Genomic DNA, 22,537 nt, shown 5'->3' on the forward strand with positions numbered 1-22,537 from the left:
CATAGTGACAATACATGTGCTCACATCAACTGGTAGCTAGCTATGTGTGTGTAGCATGAAGGGGCTACAGATTTATTTTCGTTTTGTAACCCTCTCGTGTAAAATGATAAATACATTAGCTAAACCTAAACTTAGCTTTCATCAAAGATTCTTAATGAGAGGTTGAACACCGTCTCTGCTTTCATGGAAACCCCAGAAACGGGTTGTGACGGCTGCTGTTCTTTACTGAATGGTTAGTATAATGCATGTAGGGTCCAATTATTTGTATTGGCCAGTGTTAGGTAAGTGCTGGTTTTGTACCCTACATCTATGTTAAGCTGTTCAATGTTCTACTAACACTATTTTATGTAGTTATAATATAAGATAATACATTGAGAGAGCTGAGACAGGCTATACAAGCGTATCTGTTTGAATGTCCTTAAATTACAGTATTCCAAACAGCAGAACTTCTGTGTATGTGATGTGACTGACAACCTGACATGGTTTAGCCTTTTCCCACACCTATTACTTGCCTGATCAGCCTGCTCTCAGCTTTCTCATTTGTCTGTGTTGTATTGAAGCAGTGTCCTAAATGTAAAATGACTGACATTTTGTTTTGAGAACTGCTCACATGTGGAGGTTGCAGTGGCAACGTGTTCCTGTGTAGCTGGAACAGCACTCTGCAACCACAATGTTGCACTGCTGTTCCAGACCGCACACTACTCCACACTCAACCTGGCTGCTGTCCCCCCTGTCCTCAGCTGCACTGAAACAGAGCAGCGATGGCCCAAGCCAAGAACCATGGTAAGTACAGTATGTGTTCACAACCAATCCACCCTTTAATGAGTATTTCCTTTGTGCCAAGAGCTGATTTAGTATGTTGCATCAATTCAAACAATTATTTTGTGTAATTAATAAGGTGTGAAACCAGGCAGAGTGAGTGACATGGTGTTCATTTCCACTAAGCCAAAGCAGTTTACAGTTGCTGACGGTGTAAGGTAATATCTATTGTTCTAAGTAATTGTATGTAGCCTGCTACAACTTTGTGATTGTTGTCTGAGTGTAAAATTGTTCTTAAAGTCCTAATTATCATATAAACATGTTCAAAGGAGTACACGTTACAAGGCCGTGCGGGGGGAGCTGCCAGACCCAGATGTCCTCAAAGTCAGCGAGGCATACAAGGACTTCTCAGCAGACATCGCACCACGAAAAAAAAACAAATGGCTCACTACTCAACTCAACGACTAACACTCTTTCAGAGGATATGTTAGAAATGCTAATCTACTTTCTCGATATTGTACATCTGTTAATCTGTTATATAAACTAGCATTACTTAAATATGCAGAGACTAATTGAAATGTTTAAATATGTATTTCCCCCCCCGATATAACATCAACCTATGTTTTGTAAAAGTGTATTAAATTAATCTGTAAAATGTTATCATATTGTGGATTTATTAAATTATGTATTTTCCTTTGTTATTTATGTGTGCGTTTGTTTTGAGGATATAATTCATTAGTACCTAAACATAGTATGGTATAAAGCTTTTTGTAATGAAATACACAATTGGTTTGGGAGCAATACATCTTTTAATCGTTGTTGCCCAGGCTTGCCGAAATGAATGGAAACTTGTCTCCCGATTATAACATTGTGTAACTTGCTGCTGTTAAATACCGTCAAACTATGTGCAATATGTGCTTTATGTGCAATATATACTTTATATACATATGCCATCTTTAATAACTGTAATATATATACCGGGCTGCTAAATCCTAAGAACTGCTACAGGATTTGATTTGTAGATTTTTTTGTTTCTGTATTTTTGAAAATTATGTAACTTTTTATCCTTTTTTTTAGCATATTGTTTATTATATTATAACTTAGTACTTTTTTAGCATATTGTTTATTATATTATAACTTAATACTTTTTTAGCATATTGTTTATTATATTATAACTTAGTACTTTTTTAGCATATTGTTTATTATATTATAACTTAGTACTTTTTAACGCATGTAAGATATTCAACACTAAGCTGTCTGTGGCTCTTTCCTGCTGTAACGCTACAAATCTCCCATCTGTGGGACTAAAGGTATTCTGATTCTGATAACGGGACGAATTTGTACAAAGGGGCACACAGCAATGTAGTGCCGACTTTCTTACACGCTGGAAGGCCAATCGCTTTTCTTTACCCCAAAATCCGCTCATTCTTGCTCTCGGTGTGACAACAAACTGTCAAGCTGTCAAAAACTCTGTACTCAAACCGGAAGTACTCAGCCGCACACCCAGCCGCCGGAAGTTGATAGACGCCATCTAGTGCACAGAGCGATGTGAGACATCGAACGGAGTGTTATGAATGAGAACTGAACAGGCAGATTCGAAGGATTTATTTCTTTGGAAATATTATTTTAAATACAATTAAATATTAATATTAAAAATATTTTGGTAAAACTAATGAAAAATGTAACAACAAAATATTATTAAAAAAAATATTTTAAAAAAAAAACGTTTTTTTTTAATGTTTTCAAATATTATTCTTTAGAATATCTTAGGCCCTCACAGAGGGCCTAGAGGGCCCTGACGGCTCGCCACTGATTAAATGTTGTGGGTATAGGAGGTGTGTGTCACTGTGTGTGTATTCCTGTGGTGCAGCTGATAAGCCACAATGTTTGAGGGCACAGCTACCTGATCTGAACTGTACGGAGACAATGTCCAACACAGACTGCACTGTACACACACACATACTGTACAGGCACACTAGAGACAAGATTATGATAGAATAGTCAGAAACAATTTGAAAATTAGGGGAAAGAAAATGTAATTTAGGCAATTAAAGGGGCACAGTTTCTCTGTTTCTTTTATATTGTTACTTCTCTGTGTTAAAGTTATAACACCTTTACTCTTTCATTTGAGTCCATGCTGTATTTATCAGGCAGGATAGTGTAAGAAATCTGGTCTTATTGCCCCCAAACTCTCTAAGTGTGCTAATTTTTTTAACCTGTTACTACAAAACAGGTGAAGAGTGATAAGACAAACACGCTGTGAAAATGTATAGCCACTTTTGTGCAATTGTCTGAAAAGAATAATCACTTCAAACACAAAGCCCTGTTACAAAATATCAAATAATTTCACCATGAGTATACTGTACACCAGACAAGCAGTCTAGTGAAATCATATATATTGTTTAGTACGGTGGCCCTGAAGTGCAAGACACCACAGCATTTCAGAAAACACAACAGCATTTCAGAAAACACAACAGCATTTCATAAAACACAACAGCATTTCATAAAACACAACAGCATTTCACAAAACACCACAGCATTTCACAAAACACAACAGCATTTCACAAAACAGAACAGCATTTCACAAAACGCCACAGCATTTCAGAAAACACAGCAGCATTTCACAAAACACAACAGCATTTCAGAAAACACCACAGCATTTCACATTGGACGGAAAGGGTATTCCTTTAGGGAGAACACTTCTTGTTTGTGATTGGACAGAGCCAGCCAGAGAAGCACTGCTGTGATTGGTTGTTTTTGCTGCCAGTCAAGAGAAATGTCGCTTCGTCATTGGTCAGCGACCGAAAGTCTAGAATATTCGAAGGCACCGGGCGGTTTTACTCTGCGTGTTTTCGCCTATGGTTTTCGCCCATTGCGCGCGCGACTTCTGACTCTGAAATTATGTATTGTCCCGCGTTGTGGGAAGACATTTCAGTCACTTCAACATTTTTGCAGTTCTTGTGGACAGTCATTGGCTGCATTAAAAGAAACTAAACATGAACCGGACTTCAGTGGCCCGATTCCAGGTAAAACATCAACTCAAACTGTGTAACACTAGGCACATTCACACCGCAGTACTTTTCCCACAAAGGTTCATGAGAACTTAGTTCATGAGAACTCTTTTGTCGCGTTCACACCAAAAAGAGCCGGTACTAAAATTAGTTAATGAGAACCTTTTTACCCCCACGAAAGTCCCTGCTAGAGAGCAGGGACTTTCGTGCGGCTCTCTTGTGAGAAAAGAGCTATATTTCTGATTGGCTGGGCGGATTGCAAACCACGCCCCGTAAAACTCCCAAAAAGTTTTGTGAAGCCGCCATTTTATTATCCTCGCATTAGCATTATTAGCATTAGCCCAGCGCAGAAACGCAGAGACTAACTTATGGCAACACAAAATAAAACATGGGAGCGGTGGAGATGAGGAGGTGTCGGCGTTCTGGCGATTTATTCGGAAGGCTTCAGTAGAAGCTGCTGGGACTCCCAGCAGCTTCTACTGAAGCCAGTCCCCAACTCCGGGGACTTCCGGCCGGGGACTTTGGGCGGCATTATACGTCGTGAAGTGGTTTGCGGCCTGCCAGTAAACCCAAAGCAGAAGAAGAAGAAGTGACATCAGCGGCTTCATTTGCCTAATCCACCCCCAGGGATTTATTCCGGTGTGAACGCGATCTGTGTACTTAGTTCACGAGAACTAAAGAGTTCTCATGAACTAAGTTCTCATGAACCTTTGTGGGAAAAGTACTGCGGTGTGAATGCCCCTAATGCTCTGTAAAACCTTTAAGCCTGTCTCGTGATTCATGTTTGAACCATAGACATAAGGTTTGAACTCATACTCGCATATAATGTGAATGCAAATAAATAACCCAGGCTAAGTTCAGCTTGGTTATCATAACATTGTTTTTCTCTGTTTGTGTAACGTTAGCTGCTGCCCCAAAAATGCCATCCCTGAAAACTTTCCTCGAGTACAGAAGTAAGAAGTCAGACGAAAGGCTTAATTTCTCTTGCCAGAAGAGAAAAGTGAAGAAGAAAGAACAGACAAGTAAAGTACAGGTAGCCAATATGGGGGAGGAAGTGCTGGAAGATATGGTTTACTAGGCAAGATAGATGGTACCTGTTTTAGGTGATAAAATAATTACTTTTACTGTGTTACAATTGGACAGCTCAGATTTATTAGTAAATCATGATTAAAGGGAAAAATGTGTGTCTGAAAATTACATCATGTATGTGGTTAACTCTAAAACGTCTTGGTCATGGTCAGCTAAGTTCAAAAAGATGCACTAGCAGGTTTGGTTTAAGAAGTTGTTGTATTTAGTTGTGTAAAATCTTCTTGGTTATCCGCATTTGTCAAACATCACCATGGTTGAGAATATATAAGTTATAAGCAGGCCTATGTGATGTATCCAAGTAATGGTAAAGCGTCTTCATCCTTTTTTTTTGTAACTGGACAACTTTCTAGAAATCGTTTAATTAAAATAATGTATTACATCCGTTTCTGCTATGAATTGCATAAAAGGGAATAGCCATTTTAGCAGTGTTTTTGTTATTGGCATTTTATTTTTGTTTGTCTGTTTGCCAATCAGGGAATAATTATGGTAGTTTTGACTTGTACATACATACATACATACATGCCTGTATGTATGTATATTGTTGTATAGTGTTTTTCTCTAAGCATTTTCTGCTACACAGGGTCTGCACACTTATCTGAGATATTACAGCACATAATGACTTGTATAATAATAGTTACTATCCACTGTTAATTGTGTGGTTTCATGTACCAAGTTTTTATTTATTTTATTTAACCTTTATTTAACCAGATAAAAGCATTGAGATAGAATCTGATTTGCAAGTTGATTACACCTAATTTATTTTCTTTGCACAGATAAATATTGGAATCATGTCTCTTCAAAAGAACATCATGAAACCTGTCAGAGGGAAAACTCTTCCACTGATTCTGGATCCTGACACTGATGCAGCTGGGTTGCATGGATTGGCAGTCAAGAAGATGACTGACTTTAATTCGGATATGAGGGCCCCTATGTCCTCATTTACCCAGACACATCAGAAGTCATTAATATTCCTGGTACTTCAACGCCATTTAATCTGAGAGAGTATAAAACGGAAATAGGGAAAACCTACAACCGAATTGCTCTCTTTATATGTCTTGAATAGAGATGTCCCGATCCGATCACGTGATCGGGGATCGGAGCCGATCACGTGATTTTCAAAAGATCGGAATCGGGAGAAAAAAATCGGGGATCTGGAATTTTTTTTTTTTTTTTTTTTTATAAAATCTTTTTATTATTTTATTTAATGTTACAAAACAAAACTGACCATGTTCACGTATTAAAGTCATCCTGAGGCCTTCATTTTGGTTTAAAATTACACAACATCATGTATGTGTTGCTTCTTTTGGGCTTGTTTTCAGACCTGGTTGCTTATTTCTCTCAAACCTGGCAACAGAGTGGGCGCAGTGTCTAATAGTAGCAGTAAGCTAACGAGAGGCTACGTTCAGCTGGTGACTCGGGAGTTGGGATAGAGAAAATGTCAGGAGTTTGGAAATATTATAAAATGTAAAGCGAAGGCAGTGTAACAGCCAGATGCAATGTTTGCAAGACGGAGGTTCCGCGTGGTGGAAAGAACAGAGCTACGTTCAACACGACCAATCTAATACGCCACCTGAGAAACAAACACCAACAACAACATGACGAGTACACAGCGGCCACTCAGGTAACGGCACTGAAACAACCGACACTTTCAGAGACTTTTAAAAGGAAAGAGAAACTGCCCCAGAACAGTGAAAACAAAATAACAGCCAAGATAGCTGAATTCATCGCGTTGGATGGCCAGCCGTTATCTGTTACCTTTTTTTTTTCTCTTAATGCATTGCATAAAGATCGGATCGGGAAAAATCGGTATCGGCAGATTGTCAAAATCAAATGATCGGAATCGGATCGGGAGCAAAAAAAGGTGATCGGGACATCCCTAGTCTTGAATCAGATTATGACAAAGGTAAATCCTTTTTTTCAGGCTATGCAGATTTAATTTCAGGTTGGTCAGCAATCAAAATGTCACTCACAAGCTGCTTTACCATAGGTGAATCAGACTCTGATCGGGAAGTCTTTGTGAGACGCAACAGAGGGACTGAGGGACTGAGGTTGACCTTGCTGACACACTGGTGTGTGTGTGTGTGTGTGTGTGTGTGTGTGTGTGTGTGTGTGTGTGTGTGTGTGTGTGTGTGTGTGTGTGTGTGTGTGTGTGTGTGTGTGTGTGTGTGTGTGTGTGTGTGTGTGTGTGTGTGTGTGTGTGTGTGTGTGTGTGTCAATTGGCTCACAGGGGGCATAGCAGTGGTAGTGGCTTACTGGCTTATTGCAAAAAGGCGCATCATTTCCAAATGAATTCACATACTTCATAAGAGTTTATAGAAAGTTTGGACACACACAAGCAGATCAACTTTTTATGTCAATTTCCCAACCAAAAGGTGCATAATTTTTTCAAGTGGATTCACATAAAATGGCTAAAAAAAAGTCTGGCGACACATGCAGCATTTACAGATCAAGTAAGGTCACTGGGGCTGCACAATGAATACTTTTTTTACTGTATTTTTCAGCCCTGGGAACCTGAGCATGAAAGTACTCCAAAAAGCACTGCAGAGAAAACAAGGTAAAAGGTTAATTCTTGACACTGTGTATTATAAACTTTTGGAGAAATGCAGTGGTGACTTACTCTTTAAAGGGTTTTGACTGCATTTGTTGGACCCGTTATCAGAGTTAATCTCTTTGACTACATGATGTGAATATCCCTTCTTTCGTGTGCAACCAAACGTTTACTTTTTGTATTGTAAGTATGCTAATACAGCTGCATTTCAGGTGTTACCTGCATCACTATACATAAATATAAATAATTTATATATATATATATATATACACAACAAATATATATATTAAAAAAAAGACAGTTACATGACATGTTAATGTAATAAAATAACAATCAACAAAAGGGGGAAAATGAAAGAAAAATAGCAAAATGAAAATAACCATGTGAACCAAGGTTATTGATTTCATTAAGGTTAATGTTCTATATATTTAGAAAATGTTGGTGTTGTTATTATTATTTTTATTATTCCTCCTTGGCCACAATCTACTATCCTAAGATTCCTAATACAATTTTAGGAAATTATATCCCAAAAAACACAATGTATGGAATTTGTCTGCACCACAAGCCAATTATAAATGTAGTACTTAAATCGAAATGCATTAATTGGACTGGATTTAAAAAAACGTGTTAATGTCAGTCATGGCAAATACTCGTACATTAATTCTGTATTTCTTTGTTTCTTTTCTTTTTTCTCTCTGTCTTCCTCTCTCACTTTCTTCCATCCTTCTTTCCTTCAAACAGCTCTTCCAGGGCATCATATCAGAGTGAAAAGGAAGAGGTAGGGTATTCGTGCTGTTTCCTTCCTTATAATCCATGTAAAACATTTAAATTAAAAGAAATAAACGTTTAAAAAATGCCTTTTTGGTAAAACTATTACATTAGACATTTAATGTATTATTGCGTTTTTAAACTGTATGTAATATTGTGATTTGTTCACATGTATGCTAAACTGTTCATCTCAAATCAGATCATTTCGGACACTGATGACCCCAATGAGGGCACTTCTCAAGGTTGGAGGAACACTGCTACAAGGTATTGACTTGAGCCACTGATCTGTATTCATATTATTACACAAGACAGAGACCCTAGAGGCCTAGACTAATGATTCATGATTAGTGTTCCAGATACCCCTTCCAACATGACTGCTGTGAGGTCCACTGTCAACCCATTGTACAGGTAATGTTTAGTTTAACCTTGCAACCATGCAAGGTTGCAACGTTCACCATGCAAGATTCAAGGTGTAGAATAAAGTGTTGTGCTGCGTGCGCCATTGTTTTCATAACATTTTGTTTTTTGCAGCACATACACACAGTTGTATGCTCCCATTGTAATTGATGAAGATGAGGACGGGAGTCAAGATTTCAATGTTGTGCCCATAAGCGCTGACCCTGCAAAGGAAGCTGTGTAAGTTGTAATTGTATTGGCTCTAATCTTTGAATGGAAAACTTGTGTGGTATTGGAGGTCAAGGTAACATTAGAAGAAACATTTCAATCACATTTGATGAAACATACAAAAAACAGTGTTATAGTATTTAAAGTCCTTTTTCCAGAGTCTGTACTAGAACATTATTTGATATGCTTAATTGTATTCTGTTATCTATTTATGTCGTTTAAGGGACACAAGTATATCTGCAGCCCATATTATTGAAAATTTAGCAGATGCCATAGACCACAACACTGTCAGCAGATTCAACATAACTCGCTCAAATGTTTGGGATGGAGCTGTCAGAGGGTTCAGACGTTCAACCTTCTGTGAAAAGTCTGACTTGCTTGTGAGGTTCACGGATGATGCAGGCTCTGTGAACAAATATCCTTGGACGTTTGGGACAACAATTGATTAATCTATTAGATTATTTTTAGATGAAATGATAGTTAATTGGCGCCATAATGCGTTATAAATGACTTTGGGACCAAATGTAATTACTTCAACCAAGGATCATTCACACATGCTTTTTAAAATTGACATTTTTATGTTTTGAGAAATACTGGGAATAACTTGAATTCCCAGTATATTGTATTTTCCCATTCCTGTGTGTCACAGTTTTACTCATAGTGTTTCAGAGTGACTCATAGAAGGAAAGAAGGAAGAAAGGATGAAAGGAAGAAAGGAACCATTTTAGTTTACCTTTAATTCCGCTCAAGATAGCACAGGCCCTGACTGCATCTAAGAGTTATCTTGTAACAGTTGTAACAGTGTGCCAGTGGGAGATAAGCTCCAGGTGGATGGATAAAAAAGAGTGGCTTTTAATGTTCATGCTTTAACATGATAGGATCTTACAAAAAAATATGTGTACACAAGGGGTGAGTTGCCTTCCCAATCTTATTTTTGGACTCCAGAATAATCGTAACATATGCTGAGTTATCAGTTTCAGTGGCTCTAATAATTTGTTCTCTGCTGCCATGGGACCTGCAGGGATAAAGCAAGGTGTTGTGAGGCTACACCTGCGTATGGTTTCTCACTGGACTTACTGGATAAAGCTTTTTATTGCGTGTTCCTATCAAGCCCCCAGGAAGTGCGGCAAGCATTATTTTCGTAGTGGCCAAACTGTGGTATTGCAACTTACGTGTCAGTTACAGGATGCCATTGGGCTCAACCAGTGGTGGTTCTAGCTGATATGGTGCCCTGGGCGGTGAACCTTTCTTCGTCGTTACAGGTGCATACATATGTTTATCTTTTGAGCATTTCTTTGCTTCTTCTTTCCTTTTCTTTCTAAACTTTTTCATTGTGCTTTTTCATTGCGCAAATGCAGCCCTGGGCAACCGCCCATGTCGCCCATATCAATATCCACCACTGGGCCCAACAATACTTATTCCTATTGACTTATATTGGGAAAGATGCATCTGTAAACCTTAATCTAGTTGATATCCAGTATTTCCAGTTATCTTTCCTATACATTCATTTGAATGAGATGAAACATAACATTTGGGAGGCAGGGTTTAAGGAAAGAACAAATGCACATTCTTGATGGGCCCAATCGATGAGGAAGACGACCTGTAGATCGAGAGAAGATCTGTATGTATTTGTACAATCGGTCCACTTTTAGTTCATGTCCCACTGAGCATTTTTTATCGGAATGAACGAGACACGGATGTTCGCTTCGTACTTCCATGGTTTAAATGCATTGCTCCATCCATCTTAGCTTGTACTTCCTGTGCATACCTGACTTAAAATCAATCAATCAATCAATCAATGTTTATTTATATAGCCCAATATCACAAATGTTACATTTGTCTCAGTGGACTTCACAGTTTGTACACAATATCAGTATGACAATACGACACCCTCTGTCCTTAGACCCTCACATCGTACAAGGAAAAACTTCTGAAGAAAACCCACAGTTTTAAAGGGACAAATGGGAGAAACCTGAGGGAGAGAGCAACAGAGGAGGGATCCCTCTCCCAGGACGGACAGACGTGCAATAGATGCCGTGTGTAAATTGAAAAGATAATACATTTGCAACATAGGTAGTCCAAATGTTTGGAAATGCATGTGTGTATAATAGGAAGATGAATCCACGAGGATATCCATCCAGGACCACAGCCACGACTCAAGATCCAGGGCTCGCGATGCAGAACACAGGACCGCAGGATCATCCATGACTCCGGATCCCAGCGTATATAGACACCAAAAAGAAAGAAATTTGGGGAAGCTGGGTTAATCGGAACATGAGAGTACACAGGTATAGACAGAGAGAAGGAAGAAATAAGATGTCCCCCGACAAACTAAGCCTATATCAGCAAAACTAGGGGCTGAATCGAATCAGCCCTAACTATAAGCTTTATCAAAAAGGAAGGTCTTAAGCGCACTCTTAAAAACGGATAGGGTGTCTGCCGCCCGAACACAAACTGGAAGCTGATTCCACAAATGTGGAGCTTGATAAGAAAAGGCTCTGGCTCCCATTGTACTTTTAGAGACTCTAGGAACAACCAACAACCCTGCATTCTTGGAACGCAATGCCCTAGTAGGATAGTAGGGTATAATGAGTTCTTTAAGGTAAGATGGCACCTGCCCATTAAGGGCTGTGTAGGCGAGAAGAATCATTTTAAATTCTATCCTGTGTTCTATAGGGAGCCAGTGTAAGGCAGCCAGAACAGGAGTAATGTGATCCCTTTTCCTAACTCTGGTTAGTACACGAGCTGCAGCATTTTGAATCAGCTGAAGCGACTTGACTGACTTCTTGGTACACCCTGATAATAAAGAGTTACAATAATCCAGCCTTGCAGTAACAAATGCATGGACTAGTTTCTCTGCATCGTTTTGAGGCAAGATATGCCTGATTTTTGCAATGTTACGTAGATGGAAGTAGGCGGTCCTTGCAATTGATTTTATGTGGGCGTTAAAGGATAAATCCTGATCAAATATAACACCAAGATTCCTTACAGTCTCACTGGAGGCCAAATTAATGCCATCCATAGTTAGTATATCTTTAGATAATTTGTTTTGTAGATTCTTCGGGCCAAGTACAATAACTTCAGTTTTGGTCGTGTTTAACATCAAAAAGTTTAAGGTCATCCACGTTTTTATGTCCTTGAGGCAGTCTTGAATTTTATTTAGATGATTAATTTCATCAGGCTTGATTGATAAATATAGTTGAGTATCATCCGCATAACAATGAAAATTTACAGAATTATTCCTTATAATATTGCCTAACGGAAGCATATATAATGTGAACAAAATAGGTCCGAGCACTGAGCCCTGTGGCACTCCATGGCTAACTTTGGTTTGCGTGGAAGATTCATCATTGACACGTACAAACTGAGAGCGTTCAGATAGATAGGACCTAAACCAGCCTAAAGCAGTTCCCTGTATGCCAACTAAGTGCTCTAGTCTTTGCAATAAGATATCATGATCGATAGTATCAAATGCAGCACTGAGATCGAGCAAAACAAGAATAGAGACAAGTCCCTTGTCAGAGGCTATTAGAATGTGATTTGTGACTTTAACCAGAGCTGTCTCTGTGCTATGATGTGTTCTAAAGCCAGACTGAAAATCTTCAAATAAATCATTGTTTTTTAAGTAATCACACAACTGTTTTCCGACCGCTTTCTCGAGAATTTTTGAGAGGAACGGAAGATTAGAAATAGGTCTATAATTGGCTAAAACCTCTGGATCGAGGTTGTGCTTTTTAAGAAGCGGTTTTATCACTGCTACTTTGAATGATTGTGGAACATAGCCTGATAATAAAGACATATTCATAATATTTAATAAAGAAGTGCTAATTAATGGAAAAACTTCCTTCAACAGCTTAGTTGGAATTGGGTCTAACATACACGTTGATGGTTTAGAAGAGAGAATCATTGAATTTAATTGTTCAAGGTTTATGGCTGAAAAGCATTCTAGTTTACTATCTAGTGTAATATTAGAACTTACGTTTCCGGGAGCTGTTGATAACACTATACTGGTCAAAGGCAAGAGGTCATTAATTTTGTTTCTAAGAGTAACCATTTTATCGTTAAAAAAGCACATACAATCATTACTACTGAGTGCTATGGGAATAGAAGGCTCAATCGAGCTGTGGCTCTCTGTCAGCCTGGCTACAGTGCTGAAAAGAAATATTGCATTATTCTTATTCTCATCTATTAATGCAGAGTAGTAGGCTGCTCTCGCTTTACGCAGTGCTTTCTTATATTCATTGAGAGTAATATGCCAAATTAAACGAGATTCTTCAAGTTTAGTGGAACGCCATATCCTTTCAAGTTGTCTCGACTTTTGCTTTATGTTGCGGGTTTCGGCATTATGCCATGGAGCTAATCTATGTTGTTTTATTTTCTTCTTTTTCAAAGGAGCAACAGAGTCTAATTTTATTCGCAGCGCATCTGTAGCACTATCAACAACATGATCAATTTGGGGTGGTGTACATTTTGTATAAGTTTCCTCCCCTACATGCAGACATGCTATCGAGTTAAGTATTGGTGGAATCTCTTCCTTAAATTTGGCTATAGCACTAACAGATAGGTTTCTGCTGCAGGAGCTTTTGACTAATGCTTTGTAGTCTAGTAACAGTACTTCAAAAGTTACTAAGAAATGGTCGGATAAAGCAGGATTATGCGGTTCGACTAATAGTTGCTCAATTTCAATACCATAAGTCAGAACAAGGTCGAGAGTGTGATTATAGCAGTGGGTTGGTTTATTTACACTCTGACAAAAACCAACATAATCTAATATAGAGTTAAATGCAACAGTAAGGCTATTTTTATCATCGTCAACATGAATATTAAAGTCACCTACGATAATTACTTTATCTGTTTTAAGTACCAAAGTTGATAAAAGCTCAGAGAATTCTGATAAGAATTCTGAATAAGGACCTGGTGCACGGTACACTGTAACAAATAAGATTGGCTGCAAAGTTTTCCAGGTCGGATGCGTAAGACTAAAAACGAGACTTTCAAAGGAGGTATAATTTAATTTTGGTTTAGTATTGATAAGTAAACTTGAGTCAAAGATTGCTGCAACTCCACCTCCTCGGCCCACGCCTCGGGCAATATGAGTATTGATATGGCTGGGTGGAGTGGCCTCATTTATGCTGACATATTCTTCATGTCTCAACCAAGTTTCAGTGAGACAGCATATATCAATATTATAATCTGATATTAAATCATTTACCAATATTGCTTTAGATGCTAGAGATCTTATGTTTAAGAGACCACATTTAATATTCCTGTTTTGTTGCACTTACTTAGTTGTTATATTTACTTTTATTAGGTTATTATGTATGACACCTCTATTAGGTTTTACCTTAAATTGTCCTTGGGCAGACACACACACCGCTAATATTGGGTATTTTATTGGGTTCGGGATTTCTATGGATGACTGCCTAGGAGAGAGCGCAGAGAAGCGTGTAAGACTGTGACTCTGCCTCCTGGTCTCAACTCGTTTGTCATAGATTAAGTCCACAAAGCCCTGAAATGTTTGCCGAAATTAGATTTGCACCTTCCAAAGTAGGATGAATGCCGTCTCTCTTAATCAGACCAGGTTTTCCCCAGAAGGCTGTCCAATTATTTACGAAGCCCACATTGTTTGCTGGGCACCACCAAGACAACCAGCGCTGAAATGATGACATGCGGCTATACATGTCATCATTGATCAGATTGGGGAGGGGACCAGAGAAGATTACGGTGTCCGACATTGTTTTAGCATAACTACACACCGACTCCACATTAAGTTTGGTGCATTCTGATTGGCGTAAACGAACATCATTACCACCGACGTGAATAACAATCCTACTGTATTTACGTTTATTTTTAGCCAGCAGTTTAAGATGTGCCTCAACGTCGCCCGCTCTGGCCCCCGGAATGCATGTGACTGTGGAGGCTTCGGTCTCTAAATTCACGTATCTGATTGATTGATTGATTGAAAAGTTTATTAACAGCTTGTATATTGGGTACAGTACAGTACAGCTCAAAACATACAATTGTTAAGGGGATGCAGACCAGAGAAAGACTTTCGTCTTGTTTACATCAGGGTCCCCCATTTCCAATTCATCATATCATTTAAGACATATAAGACATATTTGACATACAGATGGCTTATTTACAATTTACATACAGGTGGTTTTTTACATACAGATTGCTTATTTACAATTTTCATTTTAGATGTCGTTCTAATACATCCTAACCGGACATTTAAGACACACCAAGTCTACAGATATACAGTTAGTAACAGAGTCTAAAATGCGAGTATATACATAGATGGGGGGGGGGGGGGGAAGCTGTCCATTGAATGACAGGTTGAGATTTGTACCATTACCGGGGCCAGTTTTGCAATGCTCTCCCCCGAAGGTGCTCTTTAAGAGAGGTTTTGAAGGTAAGTACAGTTTTACTTTCCTTTACAGTTGTGGGAAGAGCGTTCCACCTTGATGTGGCATAATTGCGAAATGTGTATTCCCCCTTTTTTGTGCCAAATCTGGGTTTCACATGATTTGTGGAGCTCCCTCTAGGTGTTATGATCATGGTATTCCTTGACCTTTGGGAAGAATTTTGACATGTACATGGGTACCATAGAGGTGTAGTGGATCTTGTAGACCAGGCCCATTGCAAGTAGCTGTACTCTGTCGTCTACTCTAAGCCATCCTAGGTTGTCAAAGTGGGCAGAGGTGAGGTGGGTTCTAGATGAAAGGTCAAGCAGTAGTCTGACCAGTTTATTTTGCGATGTTTGAAGTTTTATTTTTAGCGCCTTGGAGGTGCTATGGTACCATGACGTGCAAGCAGTCATAGTAGCCTACCCTTGAATGAGTGCTCCTGCCAGAGTTTTCAGGGTGTTTTTGTTTACCAGAGAGGAGATCCGGTATAGGATCATAATAGAGCTACCAATAACCAGAGTTGGCTACTCAGCGGGTGTCTCGCTGAGTGGGGAATATCTGTTAGATACGTGAACGGGTTGGTGGGGACCTGCGGGTTTCGCGTTATGCCCCTTCTGAACAGTCACCCAGTCTCCCTGCTGCTCGGGAGTTGCCGGGGGACGGCTAATAGGAGTTACCTTTTGCCGGTCCGCACCGGCTAACATGGGCTTTACTGTAGCTGAGTTACTTTCTAAGATGCGGAGCCGGGCTTCTATGGTTATGATTCCCGCCTCCAACCTAACAACTATACTACATTTAACACATGTATCGGTAACAGTAAAGGAGGTAGGGAAGTAACCAAACATGAGACAGGAAGAGCAGGAAATAACACCCGAGGGTGGGGAAGGAGCCATGGCTAGCTATCAAGCTAAAGTAGCTACCGTTAGCAAACCCGAAAAGAGTGTAGGCAACTGCTGAGTTACAGTCGCTAAGATAATGAGAGTTGTGAGTGCTTAAGCTGTAGTAACGTGTGATTAGTTGCCGTGATCAAGAGTTTTAAAACGATCGATTCAGTTAAGATAATAAGCTATCAGCAACAGAACAGGCACACGGGATACCCGGAGATGACAATGACAACAACAACCGGAAGTTACAACATGCTTACCGCAATAGTGGTCCGTGTAGAAAATCCCTCTTATAGGAGCAAGGCTGAACGATTTCCCCCCTTTGAAACAGAAACATGGTTTGATGTGGTGCCTCAGCCTGATGATGATGACGATGTTTCTCATTCGCTTTCTACACTAGACTCGTAGCTAATGCGTGTGTGTGCTTGTGTGAGTGAGTGTGTGTGTGCGTGTGTGTGTGGTGCCTCCTGAGTCTTACGGATGATGAGAGGAGGGATGCAGTGTCACTTCAGTCAGTGCCTCCGATCCGTCTCTCCCCTCTTGCAAGTGCATTCATCCTTAACACACACACATAGAGACATGAAGCCACAGAGACACACACCTGGGCAAGCAAAACCTCTGAGATATTTGTATTGTTTGTCCTCTTTACTCGTTGTTCCTCTCATGAGCTCACTGGCCTTTCCTTCTCTCTCTTTTATCTTTTTCCTGCCCTCCACACACAACCTTTTATTTTATTTCTGCATCGCTCCTCAGCCCATATTTCCTTGTTGCTCCTCCTCTCCGTTCATATATCCTGATTAAGCCTGTATTGTCCATATGTCCTGGTTTCAGACATGTCCCCTTGTTCTCTGCTCTCCTGCTCCTGCATTTCCCCGGGGAGCCATTTGTGGGAAGCGGCTCGCCTGTGTCCCTACAACATCCCTGATAGCAGAACAAATTAACTTAAATGGGAGCAGGAGAAGAGGGGAGGGGTCTGTGAGGAGCAGACCTGCAATCCTCACCAGTTTGTAAACCATATACACCGATGTTTACCTGCAAAATCTGTTATGGGGAGTAGAATAAATGGAAATGGACACTGTTTTGCAGGAGTTTGTTTTGGCGAATACCATACAGGATTATAGTGGCAGTTGTGTGTACATAACACTAATGTTGCACCTCTTAAATATAAACTGGTTGGTTACTTGTGAATTTCTCAGAGGATGAAATGAAGTCTAATATTAACCTAATACATGATCAATGATTTGATCACTTGTAAGTTTAGGAAACCAATTAACTGTACACTACGAGTAGGGAATGTGTCACGGTCCAAACTGTGTTCCTGTTTGTTCCCCTGTGTGTGTGTGGAGAGGGTGTGGTTTCCCTTGCAGGCAGCAGCCTGATTGCTCTCACCTGGCCGTCCGACTCAGCTGTCCCTCATCATCTAATCAGGACACAGTTTATCTACTCCAGTCTCCCAGCAACTCACCGCCAGATTGTTTTCTACACCAGTGTTATTACATCCTCCTGGCTGCCCATTCAGTTATCCTGTCTGCGTGTAATTCCGTACTTTTTGTAACTAGTTTCTCCTTGTGTTTCCAGTGCAATCCCTCGGCCATCGTCCACCAGAGCTTCCAGCCAACCTGCCTGCTTCTTCCTGCATCATACCTGCCTGCCTAGTTATCAGTCCAGCCTGAACTGCCTACCTCCACTCCGGACCTCCATAATCACCAAACCTGCCTGAGTCTCCGAAACAATAAACCATTTAAACATCTTCAGTCATTGCCTGCGCCTGGGTCCTGTTTAAAACATAATCTTAACAGAATGAGTCCTTACCCTAAAGGAGTTCAAGTATCTCAGGGTTTTGTTCATGAGTGAGGGGATAATAGAGCGTTAGATTGGACTGAGAATCGGAGCAACGTGAGCGGTATTGGCGTCGCTTTGCCATAGGGTTGTGACGAAGAGAGAGCTGAGCCAGAAGGCAAAGCTCTCAGTCTACTGATCCATCTTCTTTCCAACTCTCACCTATGGTCATGAAGGATGGGTCATGACCGATAAAACGAGATCACGAATACAAGCGACCAGATTGTGTTTCCTCCAGAGCACGGCTGGCATCTCCCTTATGGATAAGGTGAGAAGTTCAGTCATCTGGGAGGGACTCCTACCTTCACGTAGAAAGGAGCCAGTTAAGGTGGTTCGGGCACCTGGTAAGGATGCCACCTGGCTGCCTCCCTAGGGTGTTGTTTCAGGCACGTCCAGAGGAGACCGAGGGGAAGATCCAAGACCAGGTGTAAGGTTATATCTCCACACTGGCCTCGGAGTGCCTTGGAATCTCCCATTTATTATAACTACATGAAAGTGTTTGAGGGAATCCATAACATTCCACCACGTGTTAAAGGTCCCATGTCATGCTTGTCTGGTTGTTACCTGTCCCCTTGTGTGTTATGTAGCTTTTTGTGCATGTAAACGGTCTGCAGAGTCACAAAACCTCAAAGTACACCCTGTAGCGAGTAAAACTCTAACACAGAACGCCTCGTTGTAGATTTTTCTTTTTCCATTCCAATCAGAGCACAGTGATAGGGACAGAGATTGAATACACATACTATACAGAGATGCTGTATGATAAAAACCAATGCGATTTTGAAACATTGAACAATGTAGATCTATTCTAGCAGACCTCAACAATGGAATTATGATCAGTAGAAATGGCCATGACGTGGGACCTGTTAACCCTTAGATGCACGAGTGACTGGATCCTACACAAGTGGGTCAAAAAGGACCCGTATTAGAATAATATGTGTTCTCATTCATAACACTCCGTTCGATGTCTCACTATGGGATGCGCCTCATCGCGGAGCAAACAGAAGCATCAATCTCATTACGCCAATCCTGATTGGCTGGTGATCTTGACGTCAACGTCAGGGAATCACCCCCTATAAGTAGCTTGCGCCACGACGCATGCGTCATTCAAACACCTCTTCTCGCTTCAGAGCACATCTCTACAGTAGCCGGACAAGCTTAACAGTCCACAGACTGAACCCAAATCCAAAACATTTCGGTCGACGGGCGCTCGCCGGCTACTCCTTCTGCTTCGCAAGAAGACGGTAATACTAACGCCAGTTAGTATTAAAATCGACCTCACCGTTTCTTTCCCCGGAAAGTAAGGTAAGGTTTTGATTTTTCTCAAGCTAGCTACGCACCTGTTGCTAGCTAGCTTCCCCTTACTACCGACACCACGGTAGCGAGGACGCTTTTCTTTTTCTCTCTCATGGAGGAGAAAAGGATTAGAAGTATATTGACACACCAGTCAATATTCTTTGAGAACAAAGGACCCATACTGTCCCTTTTTCTCCGGATTAAGGACGGGTTGGTAACACTTTTCTCTCAACGACGTACCTGTTACGAGCAGGTCCTCTCCACGCCACGAGGCGAACAAGATGGACGCCTCTCCCACTCACACCAGAGGAGTCAGGGACTCGGAGGCTCGGTCATGCGGCTGCGGGTTGAAGATAGCAGGCACAGACTCACACCAGGTCTGCTCGTCCTGCCTCGGGCTGGAACACGCCCAGGAGGCTATCGACAACCCCGGCTCGTGCGGGCATTGTGCCCGTTTCACCATAAAGAGCCTCCACCGACGGCTAGCACACCAAGCTAGCTTGTTGGAACAGGACTCCCTCATGTCCACTGATTCGCCGTTTGGCAATCAAGACACGGGGGCGTCCGCCGCAGAGACTGAGCCCCTCACTGTGTCGGTCTGGGGCTCACTAACAGCGGCAGCTGCGGAACCGGGATCCCACGCCGTGTCAGGCCGGGACCCGGTGGCGGCAAGAGACGCGGGAACGGAGCCCCACGCCTCACCAGGCGGGAGCTCCCGGCGAGACCTCACCATGGTCTCGCCCGCGGAGGATCTCCTGGAATTAGACTACATGGAGGACGAAGAGGACACCTCTGAGTTCCTCCTGTCTGATTCGGATGAGCAAGAAGAAGATATCTTCATGTCATCGGCTCAAACGGCAAAGCCGGGAGCGATGGCTGCTCTCCCGGGCGATAGCACACCAGCTTCGCCCTGTCTGAGCATGGACCTGCAGGCCGCGTGTCAGCGCACTGCGTCCAGGCTAGACATCCCGTGGCCCGAAATGGCCAAGGAGACCGCCAGGTCCCGTTACGAGGGGAAACATTCTCCCCAAGCAACGAGGACAAGGAAGCAACTCCTCCCGGTCTTCCCGGAGACGTTGGATGAGGTATCGGTCTCGTGGAGGGACCGACCCTTTAGCAACAAGGCCCCAATCCAGGGTGCCTCCTCCCTAGACTGCGACGGTATGGAGAGGCTCGGCCTGCTCCGCATACCGTCGATGGAACTGCTGGTGGCAGCCCACCTCCTACCGAGGATGGGCCCGTCACCAAGCAGAAACCCACGCTGCCAGCGAAGGTGGACCGTTTCCAGTCGACCATGACTGAACGGTCCTACAGAGCCGCAGCGTTGTCCGCCAGGGCTCTGAACGTTTCCTCACTGCTAACCGCATACCGAGCGGAGCTCTGTGAGGATATGTTGAGTAATCCTGGACCGGCCGTTCTGGACGAGTTGGCCGCGGTCACAGACATTTGTCTCCGTGTCCAACGCTGCGCCGTCCAGGCCACGGGCAAAACAATGGGGATCATGGTGGTGCAGGACAGAGCTAGATGACTCAACCTCACTAACCTCCCAGACCGGGAAAAGGAGGATGTGCTTGACATGCCCATCTTTCCCGAGGGGATTTTCGGCTCCGCTCTTGCCTCCATGCAGAGGAGATGCGAGTCGAAAAAGAAGGAGGACGAGGCCCTCCACCTCTCTCGAAGGGCCCAGCCGCTGCCTTCGCAGCGGCAGCCCTTCGTCCAAGCTGCCCTGAACCTTGCTCGGTTCAAAATACCGAAAACGCAGAGGTCGCAGTCCGCCCCAAGTCCCCAGCCCAGGCAGGGGACGAGGGCGAGCTGGCCTAGAAAATCTCCGGTTCCGGTTGCAGCCCAGGTGCAGCCAACCCAGAATTTCGGCCAGCAGTCGAAGAAGAAGAAGCGAGCGGCGTGACAGCCCCTCCTTCTCCCCTCTGTGACAGAGCTGGAAGTCTACGGTTCCCCAGCTCTAAATGTGTTCCCGCCGCCTCGAGAGATGCCTCAACACCATCCTCAAGTCCGCATAAACACATGTCACACACTTATTGATTTTTCTGTCATAAAACATTTTCCGCTGACGCATCCAGGCTTCGAGCCAAGGGCGCAGCTCAAAAAAATGAAAAGAAAAACAATAAAAACAATAAACAGTCCGTCAACTGCTCCCCTTCTGAGAGCAGCTACGGCCTCTCTCAAAGGGCGGACAATTGACGGGTCTGTGAAGGCACCACCGTCACGCGCATGCGCAGTGCCAGCTGGGGCTGTAAAGGCACCACCGTCACACGCATGCACAGTGCCGGCTGGGGTCGTGAAGGCACTGTCACTACCTGATCTGCAGCTCTGCCCGATCTGCAGTGCGCATGTGCGAGATGGTCCGCCATATTGGACAACTCCGGACGGCAACCCAAGTAGGACAACATTGACACAGTGGCTTTTGGCAAAGCTCAAAAATAAAACGAGAGAGAGAGATGAGTTATTGTTATTGCAACATGACTTCACTATTATTTAACAACTCTTTTTATTGGGTTCTTTTATTTGGGGTTAAGTACATTGTCAGAATAAGTGAGAAATGGATTTAACTTATGTTAGACAGCTATCATACTGAATACATATTGACTGTGAATGTATGCAAAAATGTATGGCATATAGCTGTCTAACAGAAGTTAAATTCATTTCTCACTTATTCTGACAATGTACTGAACCCCAAATAAAATAACCTAATAAAAAGAGTTGTTAAATAATAGTGAAGTCACGTTGTAATAACAATAACTCATCTCCTTTTGAGCTTTGACAAAAGCCACTGTGTTAATGTTGTCCTACTTGGGTTGCCATCCGGAGTTGTCCAATATAGCGGACCATCTCGCACATGCGCACTGCAGATCGGGCAGAGCTGCAGATCGGGTAGTGACAGGCACCACCGTCACGCGCATGCGCAGTGCCGGCTGGAGCTGTAAAGGCACCACCGTCACGCGCATGCGCAGTGCCGACTGGGGTCGTGAAGGCACCACCGTCACGCGCATGCGCAGTGCCGACTGGGGTCGTGAAGGCACCACCGTCACGTGCATGCGCAGTGCCGGCTGGGGTTGTGAAGGCACCACCGTCACGCGCATGCGCAGTGCCGGCTGGAGCCGTAAGGGCACCACCGCCACATGCATGCGCTGTGTCGGTGGGGATTGTCGAAATGGGGCACCACAGTGCTCAGACACTGGAGGGCCCCATAACACAACAAATAGAGACTCAGAGGGGAAGAGACGTGACATCTCAGCTGGCTCTAAGGAACATACAGCGGGAGATGCTCACGACATCTGCTTGGGTTTCTCAAGACAG

At 42.5% G+C, this 22,537-nt stretch overlaps 1 protein-coding gene across 1 annotated transcript; it reads left to right on the forward strand.

The window, feature by feature from the left end:
- The first annotated feature begins 6,753 nt into the window (after window positions 1–6,753).
- LOC117539660 lies at window positions 6,754–17,810 on the forward strand. The gene is made up of 7 exons (XM_034205916.1): window positions 6,754–6,762; window positions 7,199–7,413; window positions 8,149–8,185; window positions 8,375–8,439; window positions 8,524–8,583; window positions 8,707–8,811; window positions 17,669–17,810. Exons 1-7 carry the CDS (start codon window positions 6,754–6,756, stop codon window positions 17,808–17,810), a joined length of 633 nt encoding a protein of 210 aa, XP_034061807.1.
- The last annotated feature ends 4,727 nt before the right edge of the window (window positions 17,811–22,537 follow it).

Source organism: Gymnodraco acuticeps, unplaced genomic scaffold (genome assembly GCF_902827175.1).
Source record: "Gymnodraco acuticeps unplaced genomic scaffold, fGymAcu1.1, whole genome shotgun sequence".
NCBI lineage: Eukaryota > Metazoa > Chordata > Actinopteri > Perciformes > Bathydraconidae > Gymnodraco > Gymnodraco acuticeps.

What these genes read in the sequence shown, in the direction of transcription:
- LOC117539660 (XM_034205916.1), top strand. An exon ending in TGGAGGAACACTGCTACAAG is followed by an intron (nt 8,440 to 8,523) that starts GTATTGACTTGA and finishes ATTCATGATTAG; the next exon opens with TGTTCCAGATACCCCTTCCA. An exon ending in ACTGTCAACCCATTGTACAG is followed by an intron (nt 8,584 to 8,706) that starts GTAATGTTTAGT and finishes TGTTTTTTGCAG; the next exon opens with CACATACACACAGTTGTATG.